Source organism: Grampus griseus (genome assembly GCF_964374135.1).
Source record: "Grampus griseus genome assembly, chromosome: 6".
Classification (NCBI taxonomy): Eukaryota; Metazoa; Chordata; class Mammalia; order Artiodactyla; family Delphinidae; genus Grampus; species Grampus griseus.
The window spans coordinates 65,788,155-65,800,789 of NC_139000.1; the positions used below are offsets into that span (position 1 = coordinate 65,788,155).

The 12,635-nt window shown below is 34.7% G+C and overlaps 1 protein-coding gene across 4 annotated transcripts in view; it reads left to right on the forward strand.

The window, feature by feature from the left end:
• Window positions 1-12,635, forward strand: part of CNTLN (centlein) — a gene marked incomplete at its 5' end in the record, with an annotated part of 329,914 nt that overhangs the window by 78,217 nt on the left and 239,062 nt on the right. For all 4 annotated transcript variants that reach the window (XM_082656525.1, XM_082656528.1, XM_082656526.1 and 1 more), the window contains one exon: window positions 5,365-5,449. In XM_082656525.1, the coding sequence (XP_082512651.1) occupies window positions 5,365-5,449 (85 nt within the window). The remainder of the gene's footprint in view (window positions 1-5,364; window positions 5,450-12,635) is intronic.

The following is a 12,635-nucleotide window of genomic DNA, read 5'->3' on the forward strand; positions in this document are numbered from 1 at the left end:
ATTAATTGACCACATAAACGTGGGTTTACTTTTGGGTTCTATTCTGTTCCATTGGTCTATGTGTCTGTTTTTGTGCCAGTACCATACTGTTTTGATTACTCTAGCTTTGTATTATGGTTTGAAATCAGAGAGTGTGATACCTTCAGCTTTGTTCTTCTTTCTCTAGATTGCTATGGCTATTCAGGGTTGTTTTGTGTTTCCATACAAATTGTAGAATTATTTGTTCTAGTTTTGTGAAAAGTGCCATTGGTATTTTGATAGGTATTACATTGTAGATTGCCTTGGGTAGTATGGTCATTTTAACGACATTGATTCTTCCAATCCAAGAACATGGTGGTATATCTTTTCATCTATTTGGGTCACCTTAAATTTCTTTCATCAGTGTCTTATAGTTTTCCTAGTATGAGTTTTCTACCTCTTTGGTTAGATTTATTCCTAGGTATTTTATTCTTTTTGATGCAATTGTAAATGGGATTTTTTTCTTAATTTCCCTTTCTGATAGTTACTTGTTAGTGTATAGAAATACAACTGATTTCTGTATGTTGATTTTGTATCCTGTAACTTTATTGAATTCATTTATTTGTTCTAAGTTTTTTTTGTAGCTTCTTTAGGATTTTCTATAGTATCATGCCATCTGCAAACAGTGGCAGTTTTACTTTTTCCTTTCCAATTTGGATTTGTTTTATTTATTTATTTTTCTAGTCTGATTGCTGTGGCTAAGACTTCTAATACTATTTTGAATGAAGTGCTGAGAGTAGGCATCCTTGTCTTGTTTCTGGTCTTAGAGGAAATGCTTTCAACTCTTTACCTTTGAGTATTATGTTGGCTGTGGGTTTGTCATATATGGCCTTTACTATGTTGAGGTAAGTTTCCTCTATTTCCTCATTCTGGAGAGTTTTTATTGTAAATAGGTGTTGAATTTTGTCAAAAGCTTTTTCTGCATCTACTGAGATGATCATATGATTTTTATTCTTCAGTTTGTTAAGGTGGTGTATCACATCGATTTTTGGGTATTGAACCATCCTTGCATCCCTGGGATAAATCCCACTTGATCATGGTGTGTGATCCTTTTAATGTATTGTTGAATTTGGTTTGCTAATATTTTGTTGAGGATTTTCAACAAAAAATCCTCTAATTTTCTTTTTTTGTCTTTGTCTGGTTTTGGTATCAGGGTGATCCTGGCCTTGTGGAATGAGTTTGGAAGCATTCCTCCCTCTGCAGTTTTTTGGAATAGTTTGAGAAGCCTATGTTTTAACTCTGCTTTAAATATTCGGTAGAATCCACCTGTAAAGCTGCCTGGGCCTGGACTTTTGTTTGTGGGGAGTCTTTTGATTACTGATTGAATTCCATTACTGTTAATTGGTCTGTTTATGTTTTCTGTTTCTTCCTGATTGTCTTAGGAGTCTGTATATTTCTGGGAATTTGTCTCCTTCTTTTAGGTTGTCCATTTTATTGGCATATAATTGTCCACAGTAACCTTTATGATTCTTTGTATTTTTACGGTGCTGGTCTTAACTTCTCCTTTCCCATTTCTGATTTTATTTATTTGGGCCATTTCTCTTTTTTTCTTAATGAGTCAGTTTTGGATGGAATGTTCTATATATATTGATTAATTACATCTGGTCTAACGTGTCATTTAAGGCCAGTGTTTCTTTATTGATTTCTGTCTATATGATCTGTCCATTGATATTAGTGCTGTGTTAAAATCCCCTACTGTTATTGTGTTACTGTCAGTTTCTCCCTTTATGTTTCTTAATATTTTCTTTATGTATTTAGGTGCTGTTATGCTTTGTGCATGTATATTTACAATTATTATATCTTCTTGTTGGGTTGATCCCTTGATCATTATGTAATTTCCTTCCTTGTCTCTTGTTACAGTCTTTAAAGTCTATTTTGTCTGATATAAGTATTGCTACCCCAGCTTTGTTTTTGTTTTCATTTGAATGGAATTTCTTTCTCCATCCCCTCACTTTTAGTCTGTATCTACATCTGAAGTGAGTCTTGTAGGCAGCATAGATATAGAACTTATTTTTTGTCCATTCAGCCACTATTTGTCTTTTGATTGGAGCATTTAGTCCATTTACATTTAAAGTAATTATTTAATAGCTATGTATTTATTGCCATTTTGTTAATTGTTTGGGGATTGTTTTTGTAGGTCTTTTTTGTTCATTCTCTTCTTGTTCTTTTGTTTGCTCTCTTCCCTTATGATTTGATGACTATCTTTAATGTTATGTTTGGGTTTCTTTCTCTTTTTTGTTTGTGTATTTGGAATATGTTTTTGATTTGTGTTTACCATGAGGTTCATATGTAACAACCTATATATATGTGATTAATTTAAGTTGGTGATCTCTTTAAGTTCAATACAGTCTAACAACCCTACATTTTTACTCCACCCATCCCCACATTTAATGTTTTTGATGTCATGTTTTACTTCTTTTTGTATCCTTTACATATTATAATAATTACTTAGTATGGATATAGATGATTTTACTATTTATGTCTTTTAACCTTCCTACTAGCTTTATCAGTGATTGATGTACTACCTTTACTGTATATTTATCTTCACCAGTGAGATTTTTCTTTCATAATTTTCATATTTCTAGTTGTGGCCTTTTTTTCTGCTTATGGAAGTTCCTTTAACTTTTCTTGAAAAGTCATTTTAGTGGTGCTGAACTCTTTTAGCTTTTGCTTGTCTGTAAAACTCTATCTTTCCTTCAAATCTGAATGATAGCCTTGCCAGGTAGAGTATTCTTGGTTGTAGACTTTTTCCTTTCATCACTTTGAATATATTGTGTAACTCTCTTCTGGCCTGCAGAGTTTCTGCTGAAAAGTCAGCTGATAGCCTATGTTAGTTCCCGTGTACTTAACAGGTTGCTTTTCTCTTGCTCCTTGTAAGAGTCTTTTATTTTAATTTTTGCCATTTTAATTATGATGTGTCTTGGTGTGGACCTCTTTGGGTTCATCTTTTTGGGGAGTCTCTATGATTCCTGGCCTTGGATGTCTGTTTCATTCCCCAGGTTAAGGAATTCTTCTGGTATTATTTCTTCAAATAAGTTCCCTGCTACTTTGTCTCTCTCTTCTCCTCTGCCACCCCTATATGCAAATGTCAGTATGCTTGATGTTGTTCTAAAGGTCTCTTAAACTATTTTCCTTTTAAAAAATTCTTTTTTTCTTTTCTGCTTGGGAGAGTTCTACTACTCTGTCTTCCAGGTGCTGATCCTTTCCTCTGTATCATCTGATCTACTGTTGATTTCTTCTACTGTATCTTTTATTTCAGTTATTGTATTTTTCAGCTCTTGTTTGGTTTTTCTTTATATTTTTAAACTCCTGTTGGAATTTCCACTGTGTTCATCCAGTTTTCTCCCTAGTTCATTGAACCTGTTTTTGATCATTACTGAACTCTTTTTCAGGGAGATTGTTTATCTCCACTTTGTTTAGTTCTTTTTTTTTTCCTGAGGTTTTGTGTTATTTATTTGTTTGGAACATATTTCTGTTTCCTCATTTTGCCCTATTCTCTATGTTTATTTCTGTATGTTAGGTCAGTCAGTTACATTTCCCAATTTGGAGAAGTAGCCTTATGTAGGAGACACTCCATGGGGTCCAGTAGCACACTCCCCTCTCATCACCAGAGCTTTGTGCTCTAGGGGTTCTCCTTATGTTGGCAGCATGTACCCTTCTGTTGTGGTGGGGCCAACTACTGTGGATATGTTGTTAGGCAGAGCTGGCCCCTGGCCCAACTGGCTGTGAGGCTGTGCCTCATGCAGTGGCTGTAGGCCTGCTGGAGAAAAAGGTAGGTTTTCTGTGTCATTGGCTGTATGCCCAAGGGAGCCTGGGGCTGGGTCCTTGCATAGCTGTCTGTGCAGCCTGGGGTGATTTACAGCTGGTGCTAGCCCACAGGTGGGTGCCAAGTCCCCTGGTGCTAGTAGGGTAGAGGGAGGATTCCAAAATGGTACTTGCCAGTGCTGGTGTTATTGCAGTAGAACAAGTCGCCCAGAATGGCTGCCACCAGCATCTCTGTCCCCCAGGGGGTCTCAGTTGCCTCTTGCCTCTCCAGGAGGCTCTCCAAGACCAGCAAGTGGATCTGATCCAGACTCTTTTCATACCACTGCCTCTGCACTGGAACTTGGATTATGTGAGATTTTGTGCATGCTTTTTAAAGGTGGAATCTCTGTTTCCTGTAGCTTCCAGCTCTCCTGAACATGAGCCCCACTGGTTTTCAAAGCCAGATGTTCTGTGGTATCATCATCTTGGTGTAGGATATCTGGGCTGGAGAGCTTAACATGGCACTCAGATCCCTTGCTCTTTGGAGAAGACCTCTAAAATTGTGATTATCCTCCCAGTTGGGGTCCACCAATCCTGGAGTGAGGATCCTGACTATATTGTGTCTCCACCCTTCCTAACCATCTTATTGTGGTTTCTTCATGTCTTTATTTGTGGAGTATCTTTTCTGCTAGTCTTCAGTTTACTCTCATAAATAGTTGCTTCATAAGTAGTTGTAATTTTCATGTTGTCCAGGGAGGGAGGTGAGTTCAGGGTCTTCCTACTCTGCCATCTTGGTCACCAGCAGTGGTATGCTTTTATGATTGGTGTCTCTTAATTCTAATATCCCCTGTGCCTTCTAAACTCCTTTGCTTCATCTCACTCTTAAATAAGGGTTCTTTCTTTCTTCCTACCTGTATACTTTGTGATTCATGAGTGATTTAGGTACAGATTTCATTTATTTTACCTATTTTTAAAGTTTAAAAATATATATAACTGAACACCCAATACAGTTCTCCCCCATTTATTTATTTATTTATTGGCCACACCCCACGGCATGTGGGATGTTAGTTACCCGACCAGGGATTGAACCTGTGTGCACTGCATTGGAAGTGCAGAGTCTTAACCACTGGACCGCCAGGGAAGTCCCCCCCCCATTTATTTAATGTTGGTTATTAGTAAGTCTTTAGTTTTCTCTCTTTTGAGGCTTTTACTTTAAAAATGATAACTATTTTATTCTTAACATAATTGCATATATAAAGCGTTTACATTAACAAGAGCATATTGACATATTCAGTAATTATTTTAAATTTATGATATAGTGGCTGTTATAATCAAGATCAAATGTGTTTTAATATGTTTTGTAATACATCTAAATATAGAAACCAAACTTTTTTTTAGTATGAAGTTGTCTTAGTTGTCAGCAGTTGTAAGTTGTTGTCACTTGCCATGTGGTTTCTGATGAATTCTGAAAGGGCTGTCAACTTCTGATAATTTAATTTTCTATATTTTAATGTGATACTCATTATCAGGATGTGAAAATTTAAAGAATTGGCTACAAATTATGACTAATAAAATTTTAATATATATATTTTTTGTTTCTAGAGAAAAACAGAAATCTGAAGCAAAAGACAGAAAAGTTTTAGAAATTCTGCAAGTCAAGGATGCTAAAATAGAAGAATTGGAACAGGTTGGTGTTACAACAGAAAATACTAAATTTATAATATTTGTTCCAGGTAGTAGGTCTTTACAAATATTAAAAAATTTTTTTGCAATAATGTTCATAAAGAATATCAGGGTCTTTATGTCAAGCTATTACTATAGTCAGGTTACTATAGTACTTTAGTCAGTTATTCTTTGTTTTCTGAATTAATAGACTATGTTATATATACAATAAAACTCTTAAGATGATATTGTAATTTTATAGTAGTAACTATCAATCACTTTTTGTTGAAATCTGCTTTTTTTTTTTTAAAATTATCATTCACTTCTGAAACTTAGAAATTTTAAAACGGTTTAATTTGTAGAAAAGATCTGATTTAACAACTGGGATTATTCTATTTTGATCTTTTGAAAACTTGCATTTTCAAATTATGCAATTCTATAATTGTAATTATACAATTATATATAACTATATATTTTAAATTATATGTAATTATGTACTCAGTATATTATCACTACAAAAATTCATGTGGTCATTGCTTCCAGGAATAATCTTCAAGGTATTAACATCTTAAAAATAAAGGTGAAAGAAATTTAAGAATGGCCTATATCATGATATACTATTTAAATTTATTTTATACCCAGTAGCTCTTTATAGGCTAAATTATCTGTATTTTCTAGATAAATGAAGGTTCTTTCTGGCACCTATGCTCTTCCGACTTCTTACTCTATTTTCCTTCCTAGCCAATTAAACAATCATGAGAACTTTCATCAAAGGTTGGTTATTGTTATTAAGTTGTTTTATTAAAGGACTAAAAATGGAAGTTAATGTAGGTAAAAGATTAAATAATTTGTTCATTCTCTACATCCATATAAACTTGTTCTAAAATTGAATATAGATTCCTATATGACATATAAATTTGAAATTTATACCTTTTCCAGCATTGTATTTTCCTTATGAAAATGTCATAATTGGTGCTATAGTGATAAAATTTTAAAAATAACTTTTTAGTTTATTTTGAGAAAAACAGTTTGTATTTGCCACTCGAATATCAAACAATATCCAAATGAATTTTAATATAGATAATTATTGCCATATGCCTCGTATATTAATTAGGCTAGTCTAAGCTGCCTAATAAATACAATGTTAAGACTTGGAAGTGGCAAACATCATTTGTACCAGCATTTCATTGAGAAAAACCAGTCATGGCCACCGCAAGATTCAGGGGATTTGGGAAAATGTAGATCCAGGCTGAGCAATGTCTTCCTCAGTCACAGGTCTGTTCTGTGGAGGGGAATGGATTTTGGCACTCTTTTTGATATCCTTTGGCATTAAGTTTGCAATGCTTTAGGGAATGCTTAGTTTACCAGGTCTAGATAGTAATAGCATAACATTATAAAAAATGTTGACTTTCTTAAATGACAATATATTTTTCTTTTGTCTTTGCTAAATTCTTTTTCTACTTCCTTTTCCTTGGGTAGATATTATTTCACCATTTACTTTTTGAGTAGAATCACTTAGCTCGTAAAATATTAAATGCCCATGAGAGAAATTATTTGTTTTTTAGGCACCTAATTTGTTTTCTAGGCCCTTTAATTTCTTAGCCTAAACCATGTATACTTTTGTACAATAATGCTTGTCACTTTCTACAGGGTATATTTTCAGTTTAATTCAACAAATTGCTGTATTAAATGTAGACATTATCTTGTGATGGTACTGTGGAAAATTCAGAGTTAAATTTCTTGCCTTTAATGATTTCTAAGTCTCTATGAGCAGTAGGGTGGGGATAAAAGTGAGGTGCAAGTAACCATATTCTACTACATTAGATTAAGGTTCTGTGAGGGTGGGGACCCTTGTATACCCAACATCTAATATTTACCATATTGCCTGATTTATAATAGATGCTCTTTGAATATTTTTAAATGTGTGACTTAAATTGAATAAAACCAATGTATTTTAAGTGCCATGAGAGAATCACAAGCAGAGTGCTATAAAGATTCAAAGGAAGGAGAGATTAAATTCTGTGGAGAGGTCTTAAGGTATTCAAATGGTTTTAATAGGTAGAGATTATAGGAGGATTTGCCCATGGTGAACATCAGGCAAAATTCTTGAAGGTGGGAGTATAGAGTATGTTTTGGTGATACTGAAATTTATAGTTTGTTTCATAGATAATATGTAGCAGTGTAGGCTAAGATGAATATTATATTGGACCTGTATTAAGGAAAGGCCTTTATTGCTAGAATGAAGTAGTTGGACTTACAGGCCAAAGGAATCTATCTAAGCTTTTCATTCACTTAAGTTAATTAATCTGTAATCTCTGAAAATAAAACTGATAATCCTGTATACAATTAGAAAAAGAAAAGCAGAAAGTAGAATGATCTGTAAGAAGATTATTTCATAGTATAAGAGTAATAACATGAACCTGAACTATTAGTTTTGCAAGAATTAAAGATATATAAATTAGAACCATAAGGAACTGACAGTAATTTGAAAGTGACTCTTAGGTTTTCAGCCTGGAGAATCCAGGGGAGCAGTGGCGTTGTTGTCAGAAACAGGGTTATTATAAAGAGGTACAACAACTTACTGTGAGGATGACTTCTGAGCTTCTTTTAGACAATTTGTGTTTTAGTTATTGGTGGGAATTCCATTTAGAGATTTTTAAGCAAACCATTGAAAGCATGGATCCAATCCTTGGGAAGGAGTTTTCTCCTTGATATATAGATATCTAATGTTATAGTTAGAGGGAAGACTTTAAACGGAATTCTAAGAACTAGATATTTGCTGATATTATTAATGGGTGAGAGGAAGAACAAGTTTCGGTTAAAGAGATGAAAAGACTGTTCAGAGAAGTAGAAAGAGAGAAGTATAATATCATATGTCATGAATTGAGAGAGGACAGTTTCAAGAAACAAAAGGTGGTTAATGTAAAATGTTACAAAATTCATGAGGTTTGTGAAAAAATATTAAATTCAACAATCATGAAGTTTTTAGTGATTTTAGAAAGCAACACAAGTGGAATGGTATATGACATTTTAAGAGATCACTGAATTCTTAGAAACTAGTGGAAACAAATGAGGAAATTTAACAGTGCAGAGAAAGAAATTTTTGCATTTAAAAAATGTTAGGCAAAATATTTGAAAGTAGTGGAGAAGGAAATTAAAATACACAATACAAGGAGACTTAATTTAGTTAACAGAATTCTAGTTGAAGGTGGAGACCATGAGATCAAGAAGATAACAAGATTTAATACATTTATTCTAATTTTTTCATCTTTAGTCATTCAGATTATATCTTAATTTTCTTCTTAAACTATTATCTTTCCTCCAGCATTCTTTCAGTTAAATTTGTTATATATTTGTTCATCCTTTAACATTGCATATTTAGATGAATCTCTTGTATATACTATTTGGTTGAACTTTGTGTCTTGACTCAATATTTACGTCTTTACCTTTTTAAAGATAAGTTTATTCCATCTGCGTAAGATCTGATATACTTATTTGATCTTTGTTCTCTGATTGACCTTAGGCTTTCTGCTTTAGTATTTTCTTTGTCTTTTTAAAATTTGCCACATATCTGTCTTCTCTTCATTTGTGTGTGTGTGTATATGTGCATGCACTCTTACGTTGATAATTTGGAAGGTTTAGGGTCTGTATCAGTTCTTGTGATTAAATTTATTATTTTATATATAATATTTAACACTATACTTTTTAAAATTGAAGTATAGTTGATTTACAATCTTATGTTAGCTTAAGGTATATAGCAAAGTGATTCAGTTATATATATGTGTGTATACATATATGTATATATATTCTTTTTCAGATTATTTTCCACTATCGGTTATTACAAGATATTGAATATAGTTCCCTGTGCTATACAGCAGGTCTTTGTTGTTTATCTTCTTTATATATAGTGGTGTGTAGCTGTTAATCCCAAACTCCTAATTTATCCAGCCCTCCCTTTTCCCTTTGGTAACAATGTTTGCTTTCTATGTCTGTGAGTCTGTTTCTGTGTTGCAAATAAGTTCATTTGTGTCGTTCTTTTGGATTCCACATATAAGTGATATCATGTGATACTTGTGTTTGAACACTATACATCTTGATGCTAACATATTCTAAAAAATATGAATAGTATCTCTCAACTGCATACTGTAAAAAGAAAATGAGAAAATTAGCAAATTTTTACTTATTCATCCTTTCTCCTCCATTTTGAAGTGAACTTAAAGAGAGTAATTGGAGGACTTAATTTCCTGTTCTTAGCATTGTTGGTTGTATTTTTTTATATTGTCAAGATTTCTAGTGTTTATGTTTCATAACCATTTTCTCTATTATTTTCTCTTATAAATTCTTCGGGAAGATATCTTGTGGTACATTAGTTTTTTCTCCGGCTGTATAACAAATTAAAGCCTTAAAAGAATGTACACATTTATTAAATTGCTGTGGGTCAGGAGTCTGGGCATAGTTTAGGTGGGTCCTCTGCTCATTATCTCGATTGTAATTGAGTTTTCAATTGGCTTATGTTTTCATCTGGAGGCTTAATTTGGGAAGAATCTCCTTCTAAGCTTATTCAGGTCGTTGACAGAATCCAAGTCCTTGCAATTTTAAGACTGAAGTCCTAAACAGGAACAAAGTCTGTAATAGGATTCTCCAGAGAAACAGAACTAATTGTGTGTGTGTGTGTGTGTGTGTGTGTGTGTGTGTGTGTGTAGAGATAGATAGATAAATAAAGATATGAGAGAGAGACAGAGAGAGACTGAGAAGTTGATTTTAAGGCATTGTTTCATGTATTGATAGTTGTGGGCTGGCAAATCTAAATTATGCATAACAAACTGGAGACCCAGGGAAGAGTTGATATTGCAGCTGAACCCAAAAGCATTCTGGAGGCAAAATTCCTTCCCCCTCAGAGGATTAGTTCTTTTTTTTAAGGTCTTAAATTGGTTGTATGAGACCCATTCACATTATGGAGGCGTTATCTGTTTTACTCAAAGTCTACTGATTTAAATGTTAATCACATCTACAAAACACTTTCACAGCAACATCTAGATTGGTGTTTGATTAAAAACTGGTTATTTGGGCTTCCCTGGTGGCGCAGTGGTTGAAAGTCCGCCTGCCGATGCAGGGGACACAGGTTCGTGCCCTGGTCCGGGAAGATCCCACATGCCGTGGAGCGGCTAGGCCCGTGAGCCATGGCCACTGAGCCTGCGCGTCCGGAGCCTATGCTCCGCAACGGAAGAGGCCACGACAGTGAGAGGCCCGCGTACCGCAAAAAAACCCAAAAAACAAAAAACAACTGGTTATCATGGGTAGAGTGGTTTAACCAAGTTGACACATAAAATTAACCAAATGGGTAAAATGTACTGAGAGAAAGGTCTTTAGTGTGAGGTTTTATGTTTATCTGCTAGGGGTTAGGCTGTGTTTACTGTTTGTTTAGCAAAGGCTAACGTTTGCTTTGGTGTCCTTTTTATTTGGGTTTCTTTTTTTTAACATCTTTATTGGGTATAATTGCTTTAAAATGGTGTTAGTTTCTGCTTTATAACAAAGTGAATCAGTTATACATATACATATGTTCCCATATCTCTTCCCTCTTGCGTCTCCCTCCCTCCCACCCTCCCTATCCCACCCCTCCGGGCAGTCACAAAGCACTGAGCTGATCTCCCTGTGCTATGCGGCTGCTTCCCACTAGCTGTCTACCTTACGTTTGGTAGTGTATATATGTCCATGCCTCTCTCTCGCTTTGTCACAGCTCACCCTTCCCCCTCCCCATATCCTCAAGTCTGTTCTCTAGTAGGTCTGTGTCTTCATTCCTGTCTTACCCCTAGGTTCTTCATGACATTTTTTTTCTTAAATTCCATATATATGTGTTAGCATATGGTATTTGTCTTTCTCTTTCTGACTTACTTCACTCTGTATGACAGAATCTAGGTCTATCCACCTCATTACAAATAGCTCAATTTTGTTTCTTTTTATGGCTTAGTAATATTCCATTGTATATATGTGCCACATCTTCTTTATCCATTCATCTGATGATGGGCACTTAGGTTGTTTCCGTCTCCGGGCTATTGTAAATAGAGCTGCAGTGAACATTTTGGTGCGTGACTCTTTTTGAATTATGGTTTTCTCAGGGTATATGCCCAGTAGTGGGATTGCTGGGTCATATGGTAGTTCAATTTTTAGTTTTTTAAGGAACCTCCATACTGTTCTCCATAGTGTCTGTACCAATCACATTCCCACCAGCAGTACAAGAGTGTTCCCTTTTCTCCACACCCTCTCCAGCATGTATTGTTTCTAGATTTTTTTATGATGGCCATTCTGACTGGTGTGAGATGATATCTCATTGTAGTTTTGATTTGCATTTCTCTAATGATTAATGATGTTGAGCATTCTTTCATGTGTTTGTTGGCAGTCTGTATATCTTCTTTGGAGAAATGTCTATTTACGTCTTCTGCCCATTTTTGGATTGGGTTGTTTGTTTTTTTGTTATTGAGCTTCACGAGCTGCTTGTAAATTTTGGAAATTAATCCTTTGTCAGTTGCTTCATTTGCAAATATTTTCTCCCATTCTGAGGGTTGTCTTTTAGTCTTGTTTATGGTTTCCTTTGCTGTGCAAAAGCTTTGAAGTTTCATTAGGTCCCATTTGTTTATTTTTGTTTTTATTTCCATTTCTCTAGGAGGTGGGTCAAAAAGGATCTTGCTGTGATTTATGTCGTAGAGTGTTCTTTCTGCCTGTGTTTTCCTCTAAGAGTTTGATAGTTTCTGGCCTTACATTTAGGTTTTTAATCCATTTTGAGCTTATTTTTGTGTATGGTGTTAGGGAGTGATCTAATCTCATACTTTTACATGTACCTGTCCAGTTTTTCCAGCACCACTTATTGAAGAAGCTGTCCTTTCTCCACTGTACATTCCTGCCTCCTTTATCAAAGATAAGGTGACCATATGTGTGTGGGTTTATCTCTGGGCTTTCTATCCTGTTCCATTGATCTATCTTTCTGTTTTTGTGAAAGTACCATACTGTCTTGATTACTGTAGCTTTGTAGTATAGTCTGAAGTCAGGGAGCGTGATTCCTCCAGCTCCATTTTTCGTTCTCAATATTGCTTTGGCTATTCGGGGTCTTTTGTGTTTCCATAGAAATTGTGAAAGTTTTTGTTCTAGTTCTGTGAAAAATGCCAGTGATAGTTTGATAGGGATTGCATTGAATCTGTAGATTGCTTTGGGTAGTA